Source organism: Chlamydotis macqueenii, chromosome 2 (genome assembly GCF_036417535.1).
Source record: "Chlamydotis macqueenii isolate bChlMac1 chromosome 2, bChlMac1.mat, whole genome shotgun sequence".
Taxonomy (NCBI): Eukaryota; Metazoa; Chordata; class Aves; order Otidiformes; family Otididae; genus Chlamydotis; species Chlamydotis macqueenii.
In genome coordinates, this window is record NC_141557.1 from 59754332 (window position 1) to 59780835 (window position 26504).

The 26504-nt window shown below is 40.7% G+C and overlaps 1 protein-coding gene across 1 annotated transcript in view; it reads left to right on the forward strand.

Moving 5' to 3' along the window:
• The first annotated feature begins 319 nt into the window (after positions 1 to 319).
• The window catches only part of CUL1 (cullin 1), a 63887-nt gene continuing 37702 nt past the window's right edge, over positions 320 to 26504 (forward strand). Inside the window, exons 1-2 of the mRNA XM_086743062.1 lie at positions 320 to 396; positions 18308 to 18600. Coding sequence (XP_086599188.1) covers positions 18461 to 18600 — 140 coding nt within the window. The 5' untranslated portion in view covers positions 320 to 396; positions 18308 to 18460. The remainder of the gene's footprint in view (positions 397 to 18307; positions 18601 to 26504) is intronic.

Here is a 26504-nt window from a genome sequence, read left to right on the forward strand (position 1 = left end):
CGGGGCCCAGGCCCCGACCTGCCCGAGCTCCTCTCCTGGGGAGTCGAGGGAGGGAGCAGCGAAGGCGGCGGAGGGCCGGCCTCAGGTCACCTGAGCTCTCCCGACGGTACGAAAGGAGAGAGGCGAGGCGCCGTGCCGCTGCCGCCCCGGCCCCCTGCCTTCGCAGCGCCTCTCAGCCGCCTTCAGGGGAGAGGACGGAAGTAGCGGACGAACCTTCCTGGCGCCGGCAGCCGCACTCCCAAGCTCCCCGCGTCGTGGGGCGGGGCGGGCAGCGAGGGGCGGTGCCTCCGTGCTCTCCGGGCCGCGCTGGGGGGAGGTAGCGGCGGCAGATCCGGGCCTGGCGGAGGCGGAAGGGGCGGGCGGATGCGGCCTGACTCTGCGGGACGCGCGATGCTGGTGAGTGCGGGGAGGCCGCGGCGTTGTGTCGCAGCGAGATTGGGCCGGCCTAGGCCTGGCCCAGGAGGAAGCGGCTCCCTGGGCTGAGACGGCGCGGGCCTGGCGGAGCGGGGCCCAGCACTGAGTCACGCTGCGGGGAGCGGGGGAAGGAGAAGGAGAAGGGGAGGCCGCGCCCGGCCTGCCCCCTCACCCGCCTTTTTTCTGCCGGGCATGCACTCGGGCGGCGTGAGTTGTTGTTCAGCCCGCTCGCAGATCTGGCCCCGGGAGCCGCGGGCCGGGTCGGAGGGAAGAGGCTGCTAGCTGGCGCACTCAAAATGTATCGCCCCTGTAGGGCGCGAGAACCCGCCCCGCCGGCTGCCCCGGGTCTGCCCGCCGGCCTGCCCACTCCCTCTCTCCGTCCCTCCCCGTGCCGGGCTGGCCTAGCCTGACCCTCCCTTCCGCCTCCCTGCCCTCTCCCGTGACCGCGGTCCCCGTATGGCTGGGGCCGCCTCGGTTGCTTCCCCTGTATTCTGCTCCCGCCCCGTGGGCTCTTCGACCCCCGCCCCTCGTGCGCGTCCTCTCGCAGTCCCGCGCCCCTACTCTGCCTTGCCTGCCCCAGCGCTGCCCACCCCAGCCGTCCCAGGCCCTGCTTGCCTCAGGCCTCTGCTCTTTTTCCCCGCATAAGCTTTTGTCCATAATCTCCCTGGGCACTGTTTTTGGGTGTTCACCTGCCTTCTGTCCTCCCTGTCCTTCTCTGTGCTGCCCCCTTTCACCCTCTTGTATCCCAGCCATCCCCCAGAGCCCTCGTGGCACTCGAGTCTGTGTAGGAGCTGTTTGGTTGTACCTAGAGAAATTCCTCCATGTCCCTAGTACCACCGTAGCTGCTGGGGGATATTTCCCACAGCTCCTCCTTGTCACCTTCTCCAGGTTTCTCTCACTGTCAAGGACTGTGCACTAGGCTTCCCTTTGTTGCCACCTACTGTTGTGGCCTTACCAGAGAAGGTGCCCCCTGTAAACCTCTTATCTGTCTGTTTATTTCTTTGTGCATTTATTGCCTCAGATGATTAGTCCTGCAGTTTTTTTGTCGTTGCAAATAAGCACCTCATTTGTTTCTCAGTAACTTTGCTACTGAAAGGTAACTATTCTTACTGGGATCCTTCTCCCATCCTTCTTATTTCCTCAAGTGATATTCTATCACCATCATTATCCCCCTATTACCTTTCCACTTTCAGTTTTCTTCCTCCCAATAACTATTTCCTTCACCGTGTTTTTCTGCCCTTCTGATCTTCTTTTACTGTTAAAACCTTCCTTGTGATCTCACCTAATGCTCTTTGCTTTCCACATACTCCTTTCCTTTGTAGACACACATACTGTCTCCCCTACTTTGTGTTTAAATCCTCCAGCTGTGCCTTTGAGGAGAAAGGAATTTAACCCTGGGTTATCTGTATACATGTTGGTCAGCACTGAGAAGGCACAGATTACTTGTTTTACCTTATGTAGTTTTCATTTCCTTTGTTGCTGACTTCCTCAGCAACCTTTCCCCCCCAGTACGTGTATTCATATATAATATACCTCCCCCCTAATACACACACATACCCTGATGCTAGTCTGGGGGGAAAAAAAAAGTATGTTTTGGAAATCCTTTTAGCAGAACTAGGAGGAATGGTTCATGGGGACCAGAAATATCTAGTGACAGTGTGATTTAAATTAGGCCAAATATTGTTTGTAGTACCATATTGTGAATTGGTACTTAGTTGATATGGAGTGTTTGGGATACATCCTCTTTGGGGAAGTAGTAAGATACTTAATAGGTACCATGATGCATAGTTTTCACTCCAGAGATGCTTGCAGTGAACTGTTGTAATGTGTGTATTGATGGTTAGGTGTCTGTGTTGCTTTGACACTTTGTGTCTTTGCTGGTGACTCTACTAGAAAGAAGTCTCTTCCGTCTACTTTGCGACTTCTCTTGTTTCTCAGTTGTTCAACTCTTATATTTTACATCTTTCTTAGTTGCTTTTGTTCTTAAGATTGGTTACGTTTCATAGTCATATCATCACCATATATTTGAGGTGAAGTTGAGACACTGCATGTAGTTATCCCACACAGGCATGGGAAAAGCATTTGGTTTCACGAGTAATTTATACACTTACCTCTAGAATCCTGGTTCGGTGCCTAGCGTTAACAGTTTCTTATTTTCTCAGCTGACTACACACAGATCTTAGTAACTCAACAACAGCTTGGAGCAATTAAACTAGGCTTCTGAATTACCCCTCTGGAGGAAACTTGCCATTGCGTATCCAGGGATCATGTAGAGAACAATTTCTTAGTTTAGGCACCTAAATTAGGCATATACACCCCACTCCTTGGCTGACAAAATAGTTGTGCTGGTTTAACTAAATGATTCTTCTTCCACCTTAGTCCTTTTTACACTGGTTTGAATTTGTCTTGTAACTTGGGCTGGTTACTTAGACTGTCGACATTTGAAAATTGCATTGCTTTAACTTAAATAAATTAAATTAAGCTAAATTGATGCACACCCTTATTTGGATACTGTTTTGGGAGTGGTTTTTTAAATTTAGCTTATTCTTAGTGTAACATCTTGTGTTCTAGCTGTATTGTTTTGAAAACAGTACTGAGTCCTTTGAGAAAGTTATCTCAGATACTCAGCTTAAAGAGTGTTTTCTTACAACTTATGTGTTAAGATCTCGGAGTAATTACTTTCATCTGTTGTGTTTCTCAAGTAGTGCCTAGTTTTGTGTAGCCTTTAACAGAACTACAGAGATGGAAGATTGTCAGATTTAAACACTTGTTGCAATATCCAGAATGAGTAGTTATGTGAGGTTAAATCAAGGAATGGTTGCAGTACAGCTGCTGGGAAAAGCACTTGTTTAGGAATGTGTCTCCTAGTGGTTAATTTTTTGACAGTTTTCTTTTTATCAGCAGAACCTCTGCTTCATATTGCTACCTCACCTCTTACAAATGATACATACATATTTTTATAAATAAACCAAATATTTATTACGTTCCATTCTATTTAACGTAATGTTTTTCAAATCCTCTTCGTCTATGAACCTTGCAAAAAATGAATGAAGGCTACTGTGAAAAAAGGAAAATATTAATTCTGGTTTGCACTCCAGGAAACTAGTATAGAGTCATATATAAATTTTTGCCAGAATTGGGATCTGTTGTACTTTATCCTCAAGATTGCCCTGCCTTCTTTACCAACTTCATTCTGGACTTGTAAAAAGAAGTGTGGCCAGCAGGTCGAGGGAGGTGATTCTCACCCTCTACTCTGCTCTTGTGAGATGCCACCTGGGGTACTGCATCTAGCTCTCAGGCTCCCAGCACACAACAGACATGGACCTCTTAGAACAGGTCCAGGGAAGGGCCATGAAGATGATGAGAGGTCTGGAGCATCTCTCCTATGAGGACAGGCTTGGAGAGTTGGGGTTGTTCAGCCTGGAGAAGAGAAGGCTCCAGGGAGACCTTATAGTGGTCTTCCAGTACCTCAAGGGGGCATAAAGGAAAGAGAGGGAAACACTGTTCAGTAGGGCCTGTTGTGACAGGACAAGGGGCAGTGGTTTTAAACTGCAAGAACATAGATTTAGGTCAGATGTAAGGAAGAAATTCTTCACTGTGAGGGTTGTGAGACACTGGACCAGGTTGCTCAGAGAAGCTGTGAATGCTCCATCCCTGGAAGTGTTGAAGGCCAGGTTGACTGGGGCTTTGAGCAAACTGATCTAGTGGAAGATGTCACTGCCCATGGCAGAAGGGTTGGAATTAGGTCATCTTTAAAGGTCACTTCCAACCCAAACCATTCTGTGATTCTGTAATAAGAATTATAACTTTGATGTTATGTTTTTTAAAAAACTCAGGAAAAATTAATGTTATCTTCTTTCTTTTCCACTTTTGATTGTTTTGTTCCTGGAGTCAGAAGGTTCGTTGCTGTAGCTTACTCTAGCAGGTACGAGGCATTGCTTGACATCAGTACTAAGAATAAAGCATCAAATACATTTTCTCTGAGGTCTTTGTAGTTAGCACTAGATTAAAATGTCAGTTTGATACCCTTGACTTCTGTTTTTCTTTAAATTAGACCTAAGTAAAGGTCATATAAAGTGCTCCTTGAATTTAATTGGATTTGCTCCAGTTAGTGTTGCGGTATGTCTCAAAATTGATGTTACTGTGAAGGAGAAATAGAAACTTGTTATTCACCCATCGGGTGGTGAGGATCATAGCAATATAAAAATTTTGCAGTGTGGACAGCTTCTCACTCTGCTCTGGTAATGTACTGATCTTTTGAAGACACTCATATGCTTCTCCCATTTTCACGGAGATACAGGTGGTTTTGTTACTGGGACCCAGGTGTATTCACTAATATACAAAGTACACAAAAGTTAATTTTTAAAATTTAAAGCAGGGAGCTACAAGAATCTGAGTTATTCGGAATGCAATTTTGGCCATAGCTGAACTCAGAAACTTCTTATTTGCATTTTCAATTTGCATCTGGTGTAACTTGGCTTTTTGTTGCTCAGTGTGTTCAAGGTTAGACAATATCTTAATGTGGATTGGAGTTCAGAGGTAAGACTGCTGGTGTGACCTTAGTTCACCTTGTTTTGCTCTGTAATTTAAACTTCATTACAAATGTAAATTTGCAAACTCTTCTAGTCTCACAGCAGGGGAGACTCATCTAGAAGTTTTATCTAAAGTTTGGAGGACTGAATTGAGGGGAAGAAAGAGTCATAGGAAATAATTATTGTTTTGTTAGCTGCTAGCCTTTCCATCTTACTTTTCATGGTAATGATGTCACGAGCAAATGTTCCGCTTGCTTCTGGGCAGCCAAAGGAGAAACTTTCAACTGTATAATTGAAAACACTTTTTAAAAATTTCTGCCTTTTCTTATGAAAATAGACTGTTCTCTTACTCTGCTTTTTCAGAGATAACTTTGGAAAAGTTTTGTTGTCTCTGAAAGTGTGCCTTTGCTAGACTGCCATCACTAATAGGGGTAGTATAAAATCCAAATCTATTGGCTTAAGTAATTAACTTGATTTTATTAGGCTCTAATATAGGCTTAACTTTAAAACTTAATGGTGCAACTAAATCAACAAGAAGCAGGATTCAAGTGTGGCTGTTAGGACCGTGTGTCGATTTTAACTTTTAAAAAATTAAGTTAAACTGTTTCACTTCTGTACCAGACACACCTTTTGTAGCTATTAGAGGTCAAAACTGATTAAAAATTTGCTGAAAATGACAGTGAATTTATGGGGAACTAACTTTTTGTGAAGTATAAATTCTTTCTTATGAGTTAGGGCTGTTACGGTTCAGATTTCATAGTTGAACCAAAAAAATAATGTATTAATCCCTTTCTAGACTTTAATGTGAAAGTTCTCATTCTTTTTCTTGCTGACTGTGGAAGTGAGTGCCTTGTCAATATTTAGGCATCTCTAATTAGATATATTGGGGCTGTACTGTTCGTTGCTAACAGTGTTTGTAGCATTATATCATAGTAGGAATCTAGATCGCTACCAGATATTATCTGTGCACTTACTGCAGACCTGATTTTAAAAAAAAAAAAAAAGATAGAGGGGGCAGCTTTTATAGGGTAGTGATTTTTGTCACATGCAGAAAATCAATGTAAGTAACTGCAACAGTCCTTTATTTGTAAACTGTTTTTACTATGTGATGGTTGCAATCCTCATCACTTCTGAATGAAACATTAGCATGAAGGTGAATATAGGAGGAAGGTCTTCAGTATTTAAGCCATGCTCTTATAGTATATTTGAACATGTGAAAATGTCAAGACTGTTTGCAAGACAAATTGATGTGACGGTAATCTTTATTTATAAAGTGGCAAACTGTGTTGCTGTGATCAGTTGCGCTCTTGCAAATGTAAGAAGATAGAAAATGCTGTAAAATTAGCAAGCTGTTGGGAAGAGACTGCAGCCAGAAATGTTTTTCGCTTGTTAAGGTTAGTACTTTTCCAAGTTACTGGTAAGGATCACCACCTTCCAAGAGCATCGGAAAACTTTGTATGGAAACATTGTTACAGGTGAAGATTTGTTTTTGTGTCTAACAGGTCAGTATGAAAGTGTATGTTGTGGTGCAATAAGTGGTGTTATAATGGAGTGGAATTTGTGTTGAGGTTCAGAGGCTTGCCCTGCCGTTTCTGGCAGAGATCATGCTGTGTCTAAAGTGGACTGTAATATCATACCAAGATTTTCTTGGTAGAGATCAGTAGGATCATGGTGTTTTAGCTTATTAGGTTGGTTTTAGTTAAAATTTTGATGACTAGTAAGAGTTTTTAGGAAAGCAGTTATATGTGAGAATTGTCCTTGCAGGATCATTAGAGTCTTTAAAGTTGCCCAAGATATTTCAGAGTTTCCAAAGTCTTCTGTGTTTGTTCTTGTTCAATTGCATTTGGTATGACTCCGCACTGCTGCCTTTTTCATTTTTTTTTATTTTTTTCCCTAAGAAAAAAAAGACGTATTGTTTTATCTTCTGTTTGGCATGTTAGATATCTAGCATCATGTTTTCGTGGCTTGTCTTCCATAATTTTCCTTTTCTGCGTTTTCCTGGCTGATTCAAAAAAATCCATCTTCATGCTCATTGTCCTTCAAGGCTTATGTGTTGTTGGGTTTTGTTGGTTTTGTTGGGTTTCTTGTTTTGTTTTTATTTTTAAATGCAGATTGTAGCTATGATTTAAGCCAGAGAGAGAGAATATTCAAAGCCCTTTGTCTTGTGTAAACCTTTCTTCCTCCTCTTCAATGCGCTTGTATCTTGACTTAATACTTACTGTGCACACTGGTCTTTTCTTAGTTTGCAGCCTTCCTTTATCCAATATCATAGAATCATAGAATGGTTAGGGTTGGAAGGGACCTTCAAAGGTGGTCTAGTCCAACCCCCCTGCAAGGAGCCAGGACATCTTCAACGAGATCAGGTTTCTCAGAGCCTCATCCAACCTGGCCTTGAATGTTTCCAGGGATGGGGCTTCCACCACCTCTCTGGGCAACCTGTTCGAGTGTTATACTATCTTCATTGTAAAAAAATTTTTCCTGATGCCTAATCTGAATCTAGATGTAAGAGCTGAACAAAATCAGTGCTTTAAGAAGCCATGAAGCTCATCACTGCAGGCTCAGTTAAAAGATGCTGTAGGGTCTGCATCCTGTTTGTAGCCAGGAAAACCTGAGAACTCAGGTTAGAAAGGGAGGAGTGTATGCATGTATACATCTGTCTTTTTCTCATAATGAGATTAACTGAATTTAACTCTGTTGAAAATAAGATAAGCTAAAGCTTTTCACACTACACGTAACTCAGTATTTTGTAATAATACAGAGGAACTGAACGTTGTAATTTGCATAACTTGTCTCTTAAATACCCTTGATATTGTAAAGGGAGAAAATATTCTAATATTTTTCTTCTGGTACAGATATGATTTCTGGAATAACCACTTACAGTAGTTGTGGTTTCATTTTGCTGGGGCATTGTGGAAATATCTGCTATAGACAGATTCTCAGATTTTTATTAATTACAGATTTGTTGTGTGTAAAGTGTTAAGGACATTGTGCTTGCTCCTAGTCTTACTTTAAGGATCCAGTCACTGTACATACATAAAGTGTCTGCCTAGCTTATAGTCTGTGTATTTGGTGACCTAAAATACTTCTAAACAGAAGTGTCAGTGCTAAAAAATGTTATGTGCAGGTCCATGACTCAACTAAACTATGTTACATGATAGTTTTGACCTCATGATGGTAACCTCAACTGAAGTCAAGTAAACACAAAATAATTCGTTTGCAGTTACATGGGTATTAAAAGTGTTTGAAATCATAAATTGTGGTGCAAGTGATTTTAGGGACAAAATATAATTATTTCTGATGTCTCTTTTCACTCCATCAAGCATAAATATGTGCTAGAATGGAGGCTGCATCTTCTAGGATTCAAGAAACATTTTTTAACCTGGAAAAAAGTTTCCAAGAAATAGCTTATAAATTGTAAAGGCAAATAAGGAAAAGGTGAAAGCAAAGAGAATGTGTCTCCCAACCCCACCCCAGTGCTTATATCTCATTAATGATGTAGATTGCATCTTAAAGGCAAGCTGTTAGTGAAGGGAGATATATTATTCTCAGCTCTGTACTTTGCATTTACATGCGTTTTAAAAAGGTCTGTGTTTGCATGACTTCAAGAGGAATCTTAAGCCTCGTTTGTTGGGTGGATCAGTTGCAGTGCCCTATCTGTGAAACTGTCAGTGTTTGTTAAGTGAGTGTATATTAATAATAAATTGACAACTTTGATTGTGAGAGGGGGTTTGGTTTGGTTTTTGCTGTTTTGTATCAAGCCTAACACTGAAAAGAATATATGTGCCTTTGGATGTTTATGGTAAGGCCAAAACTTGCCAAATATTTTGATGTGGTAATACTTTAGGGTCACTTCAAATACAGTGATTTTGAAATTTATTTGATGTAGAGTATAAACCAGCATCCAATATCTTAAGTTGTTTTTAAAATAGTATAAGAACAAGCAAACAGCTTGTGTTAGAGCAAAGGTAGTGTTTAATGTGCTTCTGTTTCAGTTTTTTTAAACATACTTTTTGTGTGGTTGTGTCGCATGGCATTAGTTCTATCAGTATTGCATATCTTGGGTAAATAACCTTAATAGTTGCCTTGGCTCAGTGTGGAGCAGAGACTTTGAGGGAGTGGATCTGGTTGAGAACCTATTGGATTGTTGCTGTTTGCTGAATATAAGAGCATCTGTTGAATTTCTGAATCAGACTTGCTGAAATGCAGTAAAAAGAGAGCAGGATAAAGTAAGTTAGAGGAGTCAAGCTGGAGAAATGGAGAGGAATTGGCAAGAGGAATTTCATCTTGCATTTTTAAGTGCGTGGCTGTAATAAACTTACTCCCTTTTCTTTTTTTTGTCTTTTGAAGCCAAAGATTAAACATTTATTATGCTTTATCTTATCCTTATTTTACTTGTAGTGGACATTTAAGTGAGCATGGTCACTGCACCAGTTTTTACAAAAGATGGCAGACTGCACAGACTTCTACTGTATTTTTGTTACTGGGAAACTTGCATTCATTTTTAGAAGACTTATTTGAGGCAGTGTACAGAGGTGAATTTCTGACTTTTACTGCACACTTGTAAACTTTGGAAACCTTGTAACACTAAAGGTCTTTGAACTTATTTTTAATGGCGTTAATTCCACCGTAACTCATTAGTGAAACTTGCTTCTCTTCCCTAATGTATTTGGTTTTAGGGTGATTAAATCTGGTCACCTTAGCTCGTGCTATTAGGCATGACAAGAATGTTCTCCTCATTTTTGAAGTTAGACAAGAGATAAAATACTTGAAATTACTAGGTCTAGGTCCTGTGCTTCTCAACTATGTCTTTAAAAAATTGCTACCTGGGCTCTTGGGTCAGTTGGAAAACCTTGCTCTGGACCTGTAAGATCTTACTGGGACATGAAGCTCACAACTTCAAATTCCATCTAATTTTTTTATACAATTATTGAAGTAAGCTATCTTGAAATTTGTAGTTCAGAAGCAAGTGGTTGTGGGAGAACTACAGGTGATACATAGGCCTTGAAGGTAAAAGTTATGTTGTAAATAAGGTAGTCACTCCAGCAGATGGCGTGAGGTGCTGTAAATCTGGTGGGGTTTATTATGTTTGTTTGTTTTTTTTTTTTTTTTTTTTTTTTACAGAAAAGTAGGATTAACTTTCAGATTTTCTTATAAACCTCATACAGTATACACATCATTTCCCTCAGATGGCATATATAAAAGAAATACTATTTATTATTAGACGACAAAGTAATTAGGTGACTCTCTCCTAAAAGGTACAGAGGCACCCAACTGCCGACCTGATGCACTCTCTTAGGGAGGTGTGCTGTCTCCTGGGTGCTCATATCAGGGATGTTACTAAGAGAGTAACAAGCCTCATATGGCCCACGAACTACTATCCATTGCTAGTATTTCATGTGGGTGCCAGCGACACAGCCAGGAGCAGCCTGAGAAGCATCAAGAGGGACTTCAGGGCCCTGGGAGCAGCAGTTAAGGACTCTGGGGCACAGGTGGTCTTCTCATCAATCCTCCTAGTTGAAGGGAAGGGGCCTGAAAGGGCCAGACAAATCCCACAGGTCAACACATGGCTTAAGGAGTGGTGCTACAGCCAGGGCTTTGGGTATTTAGACAATGGGACTTGCTTTGAAAAGCCTAGTCTACTAGGGGAGGACGGAGTACACTTAACTGAGAAGGGGAAGAGTGTCCTTGGCCAAAGGCTTGCCAGGCTCATCCAGAGGGCTTTAAACTAGTGTTGCTGGGGGAGAGGGTGCACAGTCCAGCCCACCACTGTAGGCATGGCGCCACTGCCAGCACCAAGTGCCCAGAAGCCAGGGAAGGATTGCAGGTAAATGTGAGAGAACCTAAACTGTGGATCAAAATAACTCCTATTGCTCCAGCCAGCAAGTTGTCTTTGTTGGGGGTGTAGCTGAAGTGTCTCTATACCAATGCATGTAGCATGGGGAACAAACAGGAAGAGCTGGAGATGGTGCACACGTGCAGGGCTATGACCTTATTGGCGTCATGGGACGTGGTGGGAAGACTCCTATGACTGGAGTATTGGCATGGTGGGGAATAAGCTTTTTAGGAAGGACAGGCAGGGGAGAGGAGGAAGGGGTGTTGCTCTCTATGTCAGCAGCCAGCTGGAGTGCATGGAGCTCCGCCTGGAGATGGAGGAGGAGCTGACAGAAAGCTTATGGGTCAGGATTAGAGGAAGGGCAGGAACAAGGGACATTATGGTGGGGGTGTGTTACGTGCTGCCTGGTCAGGAGGACAGAGTGGACGAGGCCCTCTACAGGCAGATGGGAGCAGCCTTGCAGTTGCAAGCCCTGGTCCTCATGGGGGAATTCAACTACCCTGACATCTGTTGGAGAGACAACATGGCAGGGCACAGGCAGTCCAGCGGGTTCCTGGGATGCATGGATGACAACTTCCTCCTCCAGGCGATAGAGGAGCCAACAAGGAGGGGTGCCATGCTTGATCTTGTTCTCACCAACAGGGAGGGGCTGATGGGGGATGTGGAACTCAAGGACAGCCTTGGCTGCAGTGACCATAAAATCGTGGAGTTCAAGATCCTCGGGGCAGTGAGGAAGCTGTGCAGCAAGTTCTCTGCCCTGGACTTCAGGAGGGCAGACTTTGGCCTCTTCAGGGATCTGATGGGCAAAGTGCCATGGGAGGCTGCCCTGGAGGGAAGAGGGGCCCAGGAAAGTTGGTTGATATTCAAGGAGCACCTCCTCCGAGCTCAGGAATGATGCATCCTGATGAAGAGCAAGTCTGGCAAAAGGGCGAGGAGGCCTGTGTGGATGAACAGGGAGCTCCTGGACCAACTAAAAATAAAGAAGGAAGCCCATAGAGTGTGGAAGGGAGGACAGGTAGCCTGGGAGGATTATGGAGAGGTTGTGCAAGCGACTAAGGATCAGGTAAGGCAGGCTAAAGCCCTGACATAATTGAATCTGGCCAGGGATGTAAAAAACAACAAGAAAGGCTTCTATAGGTATGGGGGGACAAAAGGAGGTCCAGGGAGAATGTAGGCACCTCTGGAAGGAAACAGGTGACCTGGTTACCTGGGACATGGAGAAGGCTGAGGTTCTCAATGGCTTTTTTGCCTCACTCTTCATCGGTAAGGGCTCTTGTCGCACCACCTAAGCTGTGGAAGGCACAAGCAGGGACTGGGAGGATGAATAATCGCCCACTGTACTTGAAGAGCAGGTTCGGGAACATCTGAGGAACCTGAAGGTGCACAAGTCCGTGGGATCCGATGAGATGCATCTGCAGGTCCTGAGGGAACTGGTGGATGAAGTTGACAAGCTGCTGGCCGTTGTATTTGAGAAGTTGTGGCGGTCTGGTGAGGTCCCCAATGACTGGAAGAGGGATAACGTAACCACCATTTTTAAAAAGGGAAAGAAGGAGGACACAGGGGACTACAGGCCAGTCAGCCTCACCTCTGTGCCTGGCAAGGTCATGGAGCAGATTGTCCTGGAAACCATGGTAAGGCACATGGAGAGCAAGGAAGTGGTTGGTGACAGCCAGCATGGCTTCACTCAGGGCAGGTCATGCCTGACCAATTTGGTGGCCTTCTATGACGGGGTAACAGCATTGGTGGACAAGGGACGAGCAACAGACATCATCTCCCTGGACTTGTGCAAGGCATTTGACACTGTCCCACACAACATCCTCCTCTCTAAACTGGAGAGGCATGGGTTTGATGGATGGACCACTCGGTGGATAAGGAGTTGGCTGGATGGCCGCACTCAGAGAGTGGTGGTCAACAGCTCAATGTCCAAGTGGAGACCGGTCACGAGTGATGTTCTTCGGGGTTTCATGTTGGGCTTAGTGCTGTTCAACATCTTTGTTGGTGACACGGACAGTAGGATAGAGTGCACCCTCAGCAAGTTTGCTGATGACACCAAGCTGTGTGGTGCTGTTGACAAGCTGTAGGGGAAGGATGCCATCCAGAGGGACCTTGACAGGCTGGAGAGGTGGGCCTGTGCCAACCTCATGAAGTTCAACAAGGCCAAGTGCAAGATCCTGCACCTGGGTTGAGGCAATCCCAGGCACAAATACAGGCTGGGCGGAGAATGGATTGAGACCAGCCGTGCGGAGAGGGACTTGGGAGTGCTGGTGGATGAGAAGCTCAACATGAGCCAGCAATGCGCCCCTGTGGCCCAGAAGATCAGCCGCATCCTGGGCTGCATCAAGAGGAGCGTGGCCAGCAGGTCAAGGGAGGTGATTCTCCCCCTCTCCTCTGCCCTAGTGAGACCCCACCTGGAGTACTGAATCCAGTTCTGGAGCCCCCAACAGCAGAAGGACATGGACGAGTTGGAGAGAGTCCAGAGGAGGAGGGCCACAAAGATGATCAGAGGGCTGGAGCACCTCTCCTGTGAGGACAGGCTAAGAGAGTTAGGGCTGTTCAGCCTGGAGAAGAGAACGCGGCTCCAGGGAGACCTGATAGCGGTCTTCCAGTACCTCAAGGGGCCCTACAGGAAAGACGGGGAGAGACTGTTCAGCAGGGCCTGTTGTGACAGGATGAGGGGTAACAATTTCAAAATAGAGAGAAGTAGATTTAGATTAGATATTAGGAAAAAAATTTTTTACACTGAGGGTAGTAGAGCACTGGAACAGGTTGCCCAGAGAGCTGGTTGATCCCCCATCCCTGGAAACGTTCAAGGCTAGGTTGGATGAGGCTCTGAGCAACCTGATCTAGTGGAAGGTGTCCCTGCTCCTTGCAGGGGGGCTGGACTAGATGACCTTTGAAGGTCCCTTCCAACCCTAACCATTCTATGATTCTACAATCAGTGAAACAAACCCCACTATTTTCCATGCAGTGTATTTCCTTGTATATGACGTGTGTCATGTCCCCCCCCATGAACGAAGAGGAGCGAATAGCATTTCCCTCTGTCCTTCTAGGCTGTTCTAAAGTTTTGGCAGAGATATTACCTGCTTTTGACAATCAGCATGGGCAGAAATTACAGTTTTGTTTCACAGTGTTTTAATTGCAGTTCCTGGACGCAAGGTTGAAAGATAGGATGGCATTGAACACTGTCATACTGCTGCATCAAATTGTGTATATATCGGCTGGAAACTGCAGGGGTAATTTTTTTTTTTTTTTCATGCAAGTATAGCTGTTCCTGAAAATATAATTAAGTCTGGGTTCTCTGGTCCGGAGCTACATAGTGGATTTTGCAGCTCAGGAGGTGGTCCTGTCCATGAAGCAGATCACCAGCAAGCTGGATCTGTTTGGGCAAGAAAGCACAGTGATGGTCTGTTTGAGACTGACTTGTGCATAGTCCTGCCAACAGCACTTTGAAAGGTGAGAGAGCTCACTGATTAAAGGTTATGACCTAATGTTGAGGTTTTAATTCACCTGTAGCAATTGATGCTTCTTGGGAGGGCACTTTGTTCTTGGCAGTTGTGCACAGCCTGTCACTGAGAAATGATAGACTTTAAAACTCTCTTCTCCCTCTTTATAAGTTGAGTAATTGGGACCTTGAGTAAAGATATGCAGTGTAACTTGTGGACCAGATTTGAACTTGCAGAAGTGTTTGCACAGGAGAGGGTTTTTTTGTGCATGAATCACAAAAATAATTTTGAAAACTACACTTATGCATTTCACATGAAGTAAAGTTTTGTATTTTCACTGGATGATTGTGTATAATAACAGGTATGCTGAGTAACAAAGCCTTGTTTTATCTCTCCTCTCTCTAGAGATGTAACACCTTAGCTTAGTTTAACCACTAAATACAAATGGTTGCTTTCATAAATACGGTTTTGTAGTTAAAGTATTCCTATGTAGTGAAATTTTACTCCTGTTAAGGTAATATATTAATAATTACCTTTCTGTATTTCTGCACATAGAATCATAGAATGGTTAGGGTTGGAAGGGACCTTCAAAGGTCATCTAGTCCAACCCCCCTGCAAGGAGCAGGGACATCCCTGACTAGGTCAGGTTGCTCAGAGCCTCATCCAGCCTGGCCTTGAACGTTTCCAGGGATGGGGCCTCCACCACCTTTCTGGGCAACCTGTGCCAGTGTTCTGTAACTCGCATTGTGAAAAATTTACCTGAGTAAATCTGCCAAAAATGAGTAGTTATTTATAGCATTATTCATCTATTGCTTTATTTTCCAACTATGTTAACTTGTAACTAACTGGAAGAAGTGAATTATTTGAGTCTAGGAAGTTAATGACATGATGCTATCATTCTATATTCATATCTCATTGCAAAATTCAAATTGGAAGCAAGTCAAGGGATAGTGAGGTAATGTTGTCAAATGCAGTGGAATTTACTGCTTATAAAGAAAAGATGTTTCTACATAGTGAACTGCATGAGGAAATAAAAAGAAAAATTAAATTCTTTCTCATGACATTGTTTTTAATGTCTACATCCTGATTGAAATATAGAGAGTTACTTTAGGGGGAAGGGAGGTAAAATTAGTACAGTGTGAATGAGGAACACTTTGAGTTTAAAAGATTCTGTGAAAAGGCAGTATTTGTAGGTGCACCAGGGTACATAAAAGCTAGGAGACACTTAATTGGAGAAGAAAGTTAAATATTTCCATTGTTATAGAGGGGGAAACTCCACATCTGCTGGGCAGCTGGTGGCTTCAGGCTTGCAATGAAAATTTGACTGCCTCTTACCAGCACCTGGAGATATCTGAGTAAGAGCTGTGGCTGTTATTCCTTTCTGTGGGTGGCCTGGGAAGGGACCTGGCCCAACTGTGAACTGTTGTAACAGTTATGCTTTCTGCTAGCTAGCAAGGGGTTGGTCTTTTGTTATGCACTTTTATACAGCAGTGAAATATTTTGTATTAGTTAGGCCAAAATATTTTTACTAAAATGCACTCTAGTTCTAGGCTGCTTGCTTTTTGCAGATTAATAAGGGAGTAATGCTCAGTTACTTTTTACACATACTGCAGTCAAAGTAGAACGGTAGATTTGTAACCATGTCTTCTATTGCTTGTGTGGAAAGTTTAAATAGTACCCAGTTTAAGGAACCAAAACGTTTCTTCTCTCCTGCACTGTAGACATTTAATTTATTTTCTTGCTCTGTATTGCAATGCTGACTTACGATCATAGCCCAAGATCATGGGTGTGTAATGTGCGCAGCATGTTTCCTGCAGTAGAGGCAAATGGCCGCTCGTGGACTTTTGTTCTTTCGGGCTTTCATTCCTTGGTCATGAAAGTCATCATCATTAGTACTGCAGCAGGTTTGATTTCCAGAAGTTAAAGTGAAATACAAACAAGGTATGATCTGTATTACACTTCAGCATGATAATGCGTTATTCCTATGTGTCTTTAATAACCAATTTGCTGTAATTCTAGAAACATTGAATGGCAAGGTTAGATTTTACACGTATGTTTTATAAGATATATATAGATTAATTCTTGGTTTTCCACTTAGTGTTATAAGTGATTGTTGCTCATGTAAAAACAAAAATTAGCTACAGAAGAAATTAAATCAGCAATTGCTGATTGAAATGAGACAATACTTGTTCAGATTGGCATAATGAAAATACTGCTTGTTTTTTTTACTTAGAGCTTGAGATTTAAATGCTTACGAGTGATGGATGGTGAAGGACTACGAGGAGTGGTAACTTCTGTGTTACTGCAATAAGACATTCATTGGCTGAAAAAAAATTGAAGAAATGTCTCTATCTTAGCTAGTCTTTTTAGGGTCAAGGAGAGAAGGCAGAAGAGAAGTCCTACAAATAATTTGGGCAGAGAGGGTATAGCAGAATACTTAATCCTTGAAACTGTGTGGAATCTGGAGTGGAACATGTAACAGCCTAGAAATGGCTGTAGCAAAGCACCAATGACACACTGTAGATCCTGAATGAATATCTTTATTTTCTACTGCTCAAAGGTCAGAAACAAGCAATAAAATTTATCAGGTCTCAGCTCATACTATTTTTGAAATTATGTAAGGGTTCATCTAAGCCTTGGCAGACTCCATTAGAGGACAAGTTTATCATAAAGCTATACTCTTCTTGTCTGTAGAAGCATGGCAAAAAGTTGTCATGTGTTTCACTGTGTTCTGAGTATTTCAGGGAATGGCTTCTAGAGTACAGAATCACAGAATGGTTTAGGCTGGAAGGAACCTTTAAAGATCATCTAATTCTAACCTCCCTGCACTAGGCAGGGACATCTTTCACTAGACCAGGTTGCTCAAAGCCCTGTCCAGCCTGACTTTGAACACTTCCAGGGATGGGGCTTCCACAGCTTCCTTGGGTAACCTGGTGCAGTGTCTCACCACCCTCATAATAAAAAAGCTTCTTATATCCAGTCTGAATCTATACATTCTTACAATTTAAAATTGTTGACCCTTGTCTTGTCACTACTGTCCCTGGTAAAAAGTCTTTCTCCATCTTTATTATAAGATTATTGAAAGGCTACAGTAAGTTGGTCCTGACTTATTACAACTGTTATTTATGGCTTAATTTTAAAAATCATATTACTTCCTTTGTCATATCCTCTTAGTTTGGTTGGTACAGTGGATGAGATATGTTAAAATCACAAAATATTTTAAGTACTTGGGTAAAAGTGGGTCTTCTCTGCTTGATATTCTCAGCAGTCCTTTCAAGGTTTTCCTACTTTATCATTTCATGAGGCTGATGAATGATAACCATCTATGCTCTACCCTCCAAACTTTGTGCACCTAAATACTCATGGGAATAGTGCGTTTTCTTAATTCTTATTCTTTCATTTACAATTCACACAGCCTTCATTTTGTGCACTCCATTAGTTTCTCTTTCTTCCCACCATAATTGGCTACATATTCTCTTGCTGGTAAGATGACATTGAAGGAAGTGATGCTCATTTACTTAGCAAGGAAATTGATGTAAGCATGTGTTTACCAGATAGAAAAATTCTCTGCTCCTGAAATACCTTGGACTTTGAGGTTACCTGCAATAGAATCTCAGGTCTGGAAGAATTACTGATCACTGAAGAAAAAGAATTATTTTTAGTATATTCTAGTTAATCTTGATATCCATCAGGATGCCTGTGAAACAGTGAGTTACTACAGAACCAGGAGTTCTTTGAAAATATTGAAATTTTACTGGTGTGTAGGAGGGAAACGCTTGTCAGTAGGATAGTGTCTGCTGCTTGGAAAGATTTTTGTTGTTACATTTTCTTATTGACATCAGGGTTTTGTTGTCAGCAGCACTGACCTACAGGTTTGTACAGATCTGGGCACTAACAGTCGCATTTTGTAGTGGATTGCTGAATTGCAAGATTATGTTCTCTAGTTCTGCTATTTCAGATCTCATAATGGATTTCTTATTGACGTAAATGAAAATATTTCAATGAAATAATTTTTGTATCTTTTCCTCTAGTGTGAATTAATTTGGACTGTCATATCACGTGTATATTTTCTTTTCCTTTTGCAGATTATCTTCCTGGGAAACATCATTCTGTGTGTCTAAAGAATACCTCGCTGAGTTGCTGCAACTGAGTTTAGAATGTTACTTGACTTGTGATTCTGATGGAGGAATAACTAGATCTCAGGCTGCTGCACTGGAAGACTTTAGAGGAAATACAAAATGTCATCGAATCGGAGTCAGAACCCACATGGACTTAAACAGATTGGTCTTGACCAGATATGGGATGACCTAAGAGCTGGAATTCAACAGGTTTACACCAGACAAAGTATGGCAAAATCCAGATACATGGAACTCTACACGTATCCTAATGCCTAAGCCAGTTAGTACTTTTGCTGTTAGTAGTTTATAGAATGCTTTTTTACTTTTCCAAACTGAAAATTGCTTCATAACTATTTGACTTAGTGGCTTTTAAGAATATATTTTTATTTTGAAGATTACCCTTTTCTGTTTAATCTTACTGCTAAATAAGCAGGAACATTCTGTTATCTAGAAAACTGACTACCTCTGAATTTCAGGTTTGATTACTCTTATCTTTGACCGAGCAGATATTTAAAGTGATTTTATTAATAGGTCTAATTTTGAGTGCACAATACACCAAAAGAAAACAGACATTCTTTTTCCATTATATATTAGTGTCTGGCATATGCTGCAGGTATTATTGGTAATAATATCTGGTTACCTGGAAAATTTTTCTCTTGTCAGCCTCAGAGTTGTACTTTACTTTGAGATGGCTTTGTAGTTTTCCAGCTGGAGTGAGAATACACCCGATGGATTTCTGTTGAATTCTTAGCTTGCATCAGAGAGCTATTGAAATTTTCCAGCATCTCCCCATTCTGGGAGTTATTATGAATGCTTAAAAAGGGGTTGTGTTCGTCCTTGTACATGTATGCTGACGTACTATTTGGAAGATTGTGGGGGGAAACTTGTTTCTGTCAGGTAATGCGTAAGTATCTTTTATCCTTAATTTGGAGGAGAGATGTGCCTCTTGCTGTGTTATAGCTTCAGTGTTTGACTTCAAGACTTTGGAGTGAGAAATCCTTCTTTCATGTTCCACCTGTAAAGTGGCATGTGAATAGATTTGATGAGGAACCACCTTTGTTTTGCACCTGTTGTTCTGTGTTCACTCTTGTAACCTTATATTGCCTAGTAGAGTAAGTACTGCTTAAGAAGATGGTGGCACAGCAGAGTGTGCAGACATATAATAGAAGAAATGATGACTGAATACTTTTCCTATCTTACTTTAAGTAGTTCTGCTATTTTTCTTTATCAATTTTAGGGGTTTTCTAAAATAATACTTATTGTTCTGATACATAAATTAACATCTAAAGATGTTGTTGGCACTTATTTGGAATTGCATATGAAATTTTAGTCTGTGTTAATTTTTTGAAAGGATACAGCTTTTATGAAAAGGAAGAGGAGCTTGAAGGCTACAAAGCAATTAGTTCTGTGGTTTTCTGGACTTTCTAAAGAGTTGGAAAGGTTTGTTTTCTGTACATGTAATCTTGGAGTCTATGTGTAATCTTATCTGTGCCTGCAGAATCGATGCTTCTCAGGGGAGTGGGAAAAACCCTGAGCAGTTTGCTGAGTGTTTCTAGGATACTTCTTTAGTAGTGGTGGGAAGATGTAATAACATTTGGTTTAGGATCAGAACTTTTCCTAAGACTTAAAGTGACTGATTTCTTGCAGCACTAGGTTCAGTATTGTTCTTGACTGAATGAAACAAGTCTGCAGAACTTGAATGTCTGATAGAAATCTGACATGTAGTAGAACCTCTGAGTGAGGTTTTTTCTTCTGAGTGCCTTTAATATATTTCTCATTGAGTTCTATGAAGTAGGGCAGCTGAAAACTAAGTACTTATTACAGTGATAATGTTAAAACATTTATTTTTTTTCCTCTCCTTCTGATGTTCTCAAATATTCTTGAGATGAAGCTGTAGAAAGGATATATTGTCTTTTAACTACTCATATCCTTCTTGTTGCTGCTTCAAGGAGTTGTTTGGTCCGAAACTAGGCATGTTTTTACTCCTGTATTTGGTATTGAATTTTCAGTCAGAATTGATTGGAGATGTGGAAGTTTTTGTTGTATCTTGTTCAAGTGAATCTGGGAAAGAACTGGAAGAGTTACGCAAATAAGACTATTCATACCTCCATCCAACCTCCACTCATTTTCTTCGTGCAGAGTGTCTCTTGCTTTGCGAGATGCTAGATTCAGTCTCTGAGTACAGGCCAGAAGCTTGTACTTCAGGTGAGGTTTTTTTCCTTCAGTTCAGTGGGAGAAGAAAGAGGTTAATTATTTTAGGGGTTTTCTAAATCTGAGAATACTGAAGAGATTGTCCAGGAAATTGTGTTTCTGAATGGTGGTTCTCAAAGTCCTCATCTCTACTTTTTTGAATGTAGGTTCGTTGGTGCCTCTGATTGCAGAGTGTAATTTTTTTGTCAGATCAGATGATCACCAAATGTTTTTCAGTACTGCATATACTTTTGTGTCCTTTTGCCCTTCCAGCTATGCCAAAGCACCTTACCGGAAGAGCAGTCCTCTATGGAAGCTGTAATATTTGTATTCACCACTCTTTATGTGATTATGAAGATCAAATATACTAATGTATTTTAATTACTTTCTGAGGTATGTTCTTTGTGTTTCCTATTGAGAATTTACAACTTCCATATAAAAAAGTATTCCTTTAGAATGGTGCTTGCTGTGGAAGATGAGACTTTTTGTTGTTGTTGTATGGTTTGTTGTTTTATTTTGGTGTTTTTCCCATATGTGAGATTCTTGAAAATGAAATCCTTTATCTGGATCTTTTTCTGTCCCTTATGCAGATAATTAAGTAATTTCTAGTACTAAAGAGCTTAGTAGCTTCTGAAATAGCAACTAACATCTTGTAACAGACTGTCTTGCAAGCGTAGAATTACATGCCAAGCATTGACTTCATGCAGAAAAGAGATATAGTCAATAAGATTAACTAGATTTCTAAGAAAGGTAGGCCTAACAGCCCTACTAATGTTGTGAGGGAAGGGCCTTTTTACCCTATTTTTACTTCAGTGGCAATTAACTTGGAAGCTGTTAGCAACAGGGCTAGGTTGTAAAAGTAAATGTTAAAGCAGTGATAAAGTCATTCAGGACTTGTTCCTGCAACACAGGAGGACGATAGCAAGTTTTAGTATGCTGCACCTGAAAGGATGGCTTCCTCAGAAGTAATTTTCTCTACTTTATGCAAAGGGCAAAAAATTGGAGCTGCTAAGGAACCCCATTTCTTGCAACTAATCAAGGAGTGATGGAATTGTAGTATCAGTGTATACAGAATGTCTCTTCATGGCATTTAGTGTGTTTGGAGGAAACTGCCAGTGAGTCTGTCTCAGAGAGAGCTGTGCTTGTGTGCAAGTTGTGAGCTGCTGTTTTGAATTGTTGGTGGAAGACCTATTACTTTACTAGAGTTATTCTTACTCAACTTGCTCCTATTTATATTGCTATAAGTCACTTGTGTTTATGTTTATGGAATACCTTTCTGAAATTCTTATTTTCTTCTCCAGGCACACATCAGCTTCTCAATTTTCAGATATGATTGGTGAATGGAAAGCTTAGTGATGGGCTTTCATTTCATACGTGTGTACATAAGACTGTTTAAAGATTTCAAGTTCTATTAATTTATAACAAGATTTTTATTGACATAAAGGTATCTTATACTCTTGTTCTTATGAATGAAGAGATTTTAAAGTACTATGGAAGATGTGGTTGTTTTACTGAAAAATGCATCTGCAATGTCCAGCTTAACTTTTGAAGTCTTTCTAATGTTGTGTACAGTTCCTATAATACATTTGAGTAGTTGTGTTTGGCATAATTATTGTATAGCTCTTATGTGAAACTTTAAAGTAAAATAGCTTAAAACTTGCTCAGGACTTGCACCTGTAAATTAGATTGTACAAATGTATTTCTTATATTATTGTTCCATTATTAGCCACAGTAATTGCTTTAAGTATTGTAAGGTTAGGTAAAGGTTTAGTTGTTCTGTCACATTTCATTATTTTATGAAAAATCTTTTTCTTGTTTCTGAATTTGCTTTGTGATTCAATTTTGTTAATGGACCAAATGTAAGTAATTATACATCAGAAAAGGTTACTGTAATCTGTTTCATATGTGGAGGTGTTTTTTTTTTTCTCATATGTTAGCAAGTGGTAAAGGAAAAGATTGTGTTAATTATTCAATGTTTAAGTGTAGTATGCTTAACATTTTTAAAATACCAAGTAGCTCAGGATAATCTATTTGTAAAATAGAATGTATAAATACATTTAACATTTCTTTGCTTGTGAGTAGATTCAGCACCAGTAGTACAAGTTGCCCAAGCAAAACCATGAAGCCCTTCTCTTGGCATCCATTTACCAAGGTCTTTTGTATTTGCTTCTCTTGTAATCCTTGTCCTAGTGGCTTTTACTTGACTTCCGGTATTTTAGTAGGATTTTAGATCAGCAGATGTATATTAAAACTGTGAGAATCTTTTATTTTCTAATCAAATAATCTGTTGTTACCAGGCAGCATGGTATGTTTTGTTGTTTGTTTTGTTTGGTTTTTTGGTTGTTGTGTGTTTGGTGGTTTTTGGTTTTGGTGGTTTTTTTTGTTTGGTTTTTTTTTGTTTGTTTTTTTTTTTCCATTTTCCCCCTGAACAGATGATTATGCATTTTCTGTACAGGAAAGATACTGGGGTGTTAGGGCATGCATTCTTTAAACTTCAGAAATTCAGAATCTTGAGATTCTCTCACTCTAGGGCATCCTTTCACTTTACTGTCAAATTATTTAAGGTCACTCTGAATACATCAAAGCAGTCTCTGCTGTCTGCTAGTATTAATCCTTTTTATATTCAGTATTATATTTCATAGCATTTTTTGTGTACCAGTTAGTGCTTGTGTGGAATGCGAAGGTAGAAGTAGATGTATTTGTTTACATGTTTGAAGGGTACGTAATAGACTTTTTGTTGTGTGGAAACATAGGTACAGTTGTATAGCTTTGTGCATCTTTATAAAAATTGCTGCTTCAGTTTGAAAGAAGTGCAGAATATGTTTATAAAAGCGCAATCAGTTCCTTCTTTTATGTTCTTCTCCACAGTGATCACTTGCTGTTCTGTTTACTTTTTATAGTAACAAAGAATATTCTGTGCAGAACCAAGTCTGTCAATGCAAAGAACTTTAAACTTACAAGCAGCCTCAGTTGTGGTGGTTCTTACAGTTCCTGGCATAAAGACTGTACAATTTACATACACATTTGTCTTTGAAAGTTTGTGTTTTCCTTGTAAATCAGTGCTTCTCTGTGATTCTTTTGAGTTTATTTCATGACAGGGGGAAACATGAATCTGTTAGTCTTCAGATGGCTTTTGCTGGAAGTTTCTCCGATCTCAGACTTGCAGAAACATGTCTGAGCTTAGTCATGCCGGATTTTCATAGCAGCTCTGTCACTGATGCTGTAATAACTCCTTTAGTCTCTGCCTCCATCCTTCTCTGACTAAACTAGAGATGGTTTAATAGTGCAGTTGTATCTAATCTAAACACTTAACACTGTGTAATTGGTCTTAGGATAAAGGGTATTGAAACACAAGTGGAGAATGTGTGGAGTTGAGGGCAGGGTCTTAACTTTTTGTTTGTTTGTTTTTGAACTGTTTTGTGGTGGTAACTCTTCCTTACTGGATGACGTACTGAAAATAGGCTCTTGCTGATACCTCCCTGAAAAGAATGAAGGTTTCTGGGTTGTTTTTGTTCTACTGCTGCTCCTCACAAAGCTGAAGTGAGTACTTAAAGCACTTGTTCTGAAAAGTGTTTTCCTTTTGGCAACCTCATTATTTCAAGAACCTGTGCAAAATTCCTTCATCTGTTTGGCTTATGGAGTGCTAAAGCTATGTAGGCATGTCCACTTCTTTTAGCAGCTTTATTTATGCACGAGGTGGTTTTGTGAAGTTCACACACTCTAATCTTCTGGACACACAGGAGTTGAAATGGCTTTAATCATTTTGAAGAAAATATGTAAAGCTGTTTTCTGTTCTCTAGTCACTATTGTAAGCTATATTGCTTGTATTAGAAGTGATTTTACAAGAATACAAAACTTCCATAATCTTTCCTAGCAATTTTCCTATCAGCATTTTCAGTAACTTTCTATATTTTGCATGCCTTTAGTGTAATCTAGAAAAATGCTGCTTTTTTTTTTTTTTTTTTTTAAAGTGGAACTAGTGTCAACTTGCAGCTGTTGAGGTGACAGAACACTCAGTGTAGAGGTAATTACTGCTTAAGATCTGTGAAACAGAAAACTTATGCCTAAAACTGATCTTTATATAAAGAGACTAGAAGTAATGAGAGAGAAATTAGAGGTTTGTTCCGCTTTTGTTGTTGTTTCCTCCTTTTCAAAAGCTTTGTAATTTTTCTGCCCTATAGTTTTCTGCTACATTGTATTAATTCTGCTTCCCTTTCAGTTACTTTTAATTTTACATACCTGTTCCTCAAGCAGACTTATTCCAGTTCTGTTATTTTTTCGTAGCAAAATGGAAAAACTGTGGGGACCCAGCTGTGCTGGGGAATTGGTTATTACCTCAGCAGAACTGTTTTCTTTATAAAAAATTTAAGATTAAGGACTCATGTGAAACTGAGTAACTTGCACCAATCAGTGTAAAATCTGAGTGTTTTCCTCCTGTGTGTTGAATTACAAGTCTGATACTTGTCTCACATAATTTTTGTTTGCACTTGCTCCTGGAGGAAAAAAAAAAGTGCTGTATGGAATATTTTGGTACGTTTTTGGGGCAGAGGGTAGATTAGAGGTGACCATGGCATGCTCAAGCTTGTGTTTTGATGGCATACTTGCTCAAAAAGTAAATGCAGTACTACTGAAAGAGTTTGTTCCACTTCCCCTGTCTAGACACAGAAGTTCAGATCTGCTCAGCAAAGGATCTGGGAACAGGGACAATGGTTAGTTGTAGCAGCAGTCACTTCCCCAGTGCAAATCACTGGTTGCTTGCACAAACTCCCAGGTTACTGGAAAAGCAGGTGACAAGTAAGCCCTCCAGGTTGGTTCCTTCAGTGGAAATGATCTCCTACAAAGCCATAAATTCATTGTGGTGTGGCAGCATGGGATATTTTAAATTTTTTGCTTCGCACTCCCTGGCATTAAAAACTGAGTCAAGTTTGTCAAAAACAGGGCAAATTATATTGAAGACAAATGGAGTAAAATTAATTTGGTTTTCGCTGCTTCTTGTATCCTATTTTGAAGAGTTTCAGGGAAGAATAAAGTTCTGAAAAAGATTTTTCATCTTAAATGGCACAATGCTGAATCAATTTATAAACTCCTTTGCAGTCTTCTACCTCAAATTTTAATTTAGATAGGTAAATGTAACTTCTCTTTCTCTGTAAGGAAGGTATAGAAGTTGGAGATTGATCTTGATCTGTTCCTCCTGTAGATGGTTTGCCTGATTGCTGGGCCAAACCTGAAGTTCAGCTGCCAGAAGCTGGGGGAGAAGTGCAGCTTCTGTTGATGAATTAACTTCTCTGCTTGCTGTAGTATGCAAAGTGCTGTGCAGAACTGTGCAAACACCCACAACAATGTTTCCTAATGGCTGTTTAGATATATGTATGGCTTCCATCAGATGAAGCAGCTGAGGGTATTAGTTTGCCTTGCGCAAACAAGAATTCTTTTGTAGCATTCCCCTTGTGATTCTCAGATGGACTGTCATGTACTTCATTGTAAGGAATGCAAGTCTGATATTGTTTTGAATATGTCAGTCTTTCTTTCTGTCAGTGGTTGGCTTTAGCAGATGGGGACACAGATTGTAAACAAAGTGTGAGAGAGCATTCTTTTATATAAAATATGTAAAGAGTTATTTACACTTAAAAACTGCCTTCTGCACAGGCAAACTAACTTCGGTTTGGCTTCCACAGAACAACTAAACTACAGCATTTCAAAAGTGCTATCTTGGACACTTTGGCTAGCAAGACTCAAGCCAGAATAACAAGTAAAGATGGGCATTACTGGTATATTTTTACTGAGTTAGTTATTGTCAGGCATGGACAAAAGATCTCAGTCTTTCTCAAAGTTTACAAGGAATTCTGGTTTTAATAGTAAAATGTATGGGGTTAGAAAAAGGCTTGTGTCTTCTAACCTTGGTCTGTTATTGTTCTGAAGGCTGTTGTGATTATTCTTGGGGAAGAACAGAAATAGTATTTTTATCAGGCAGTAT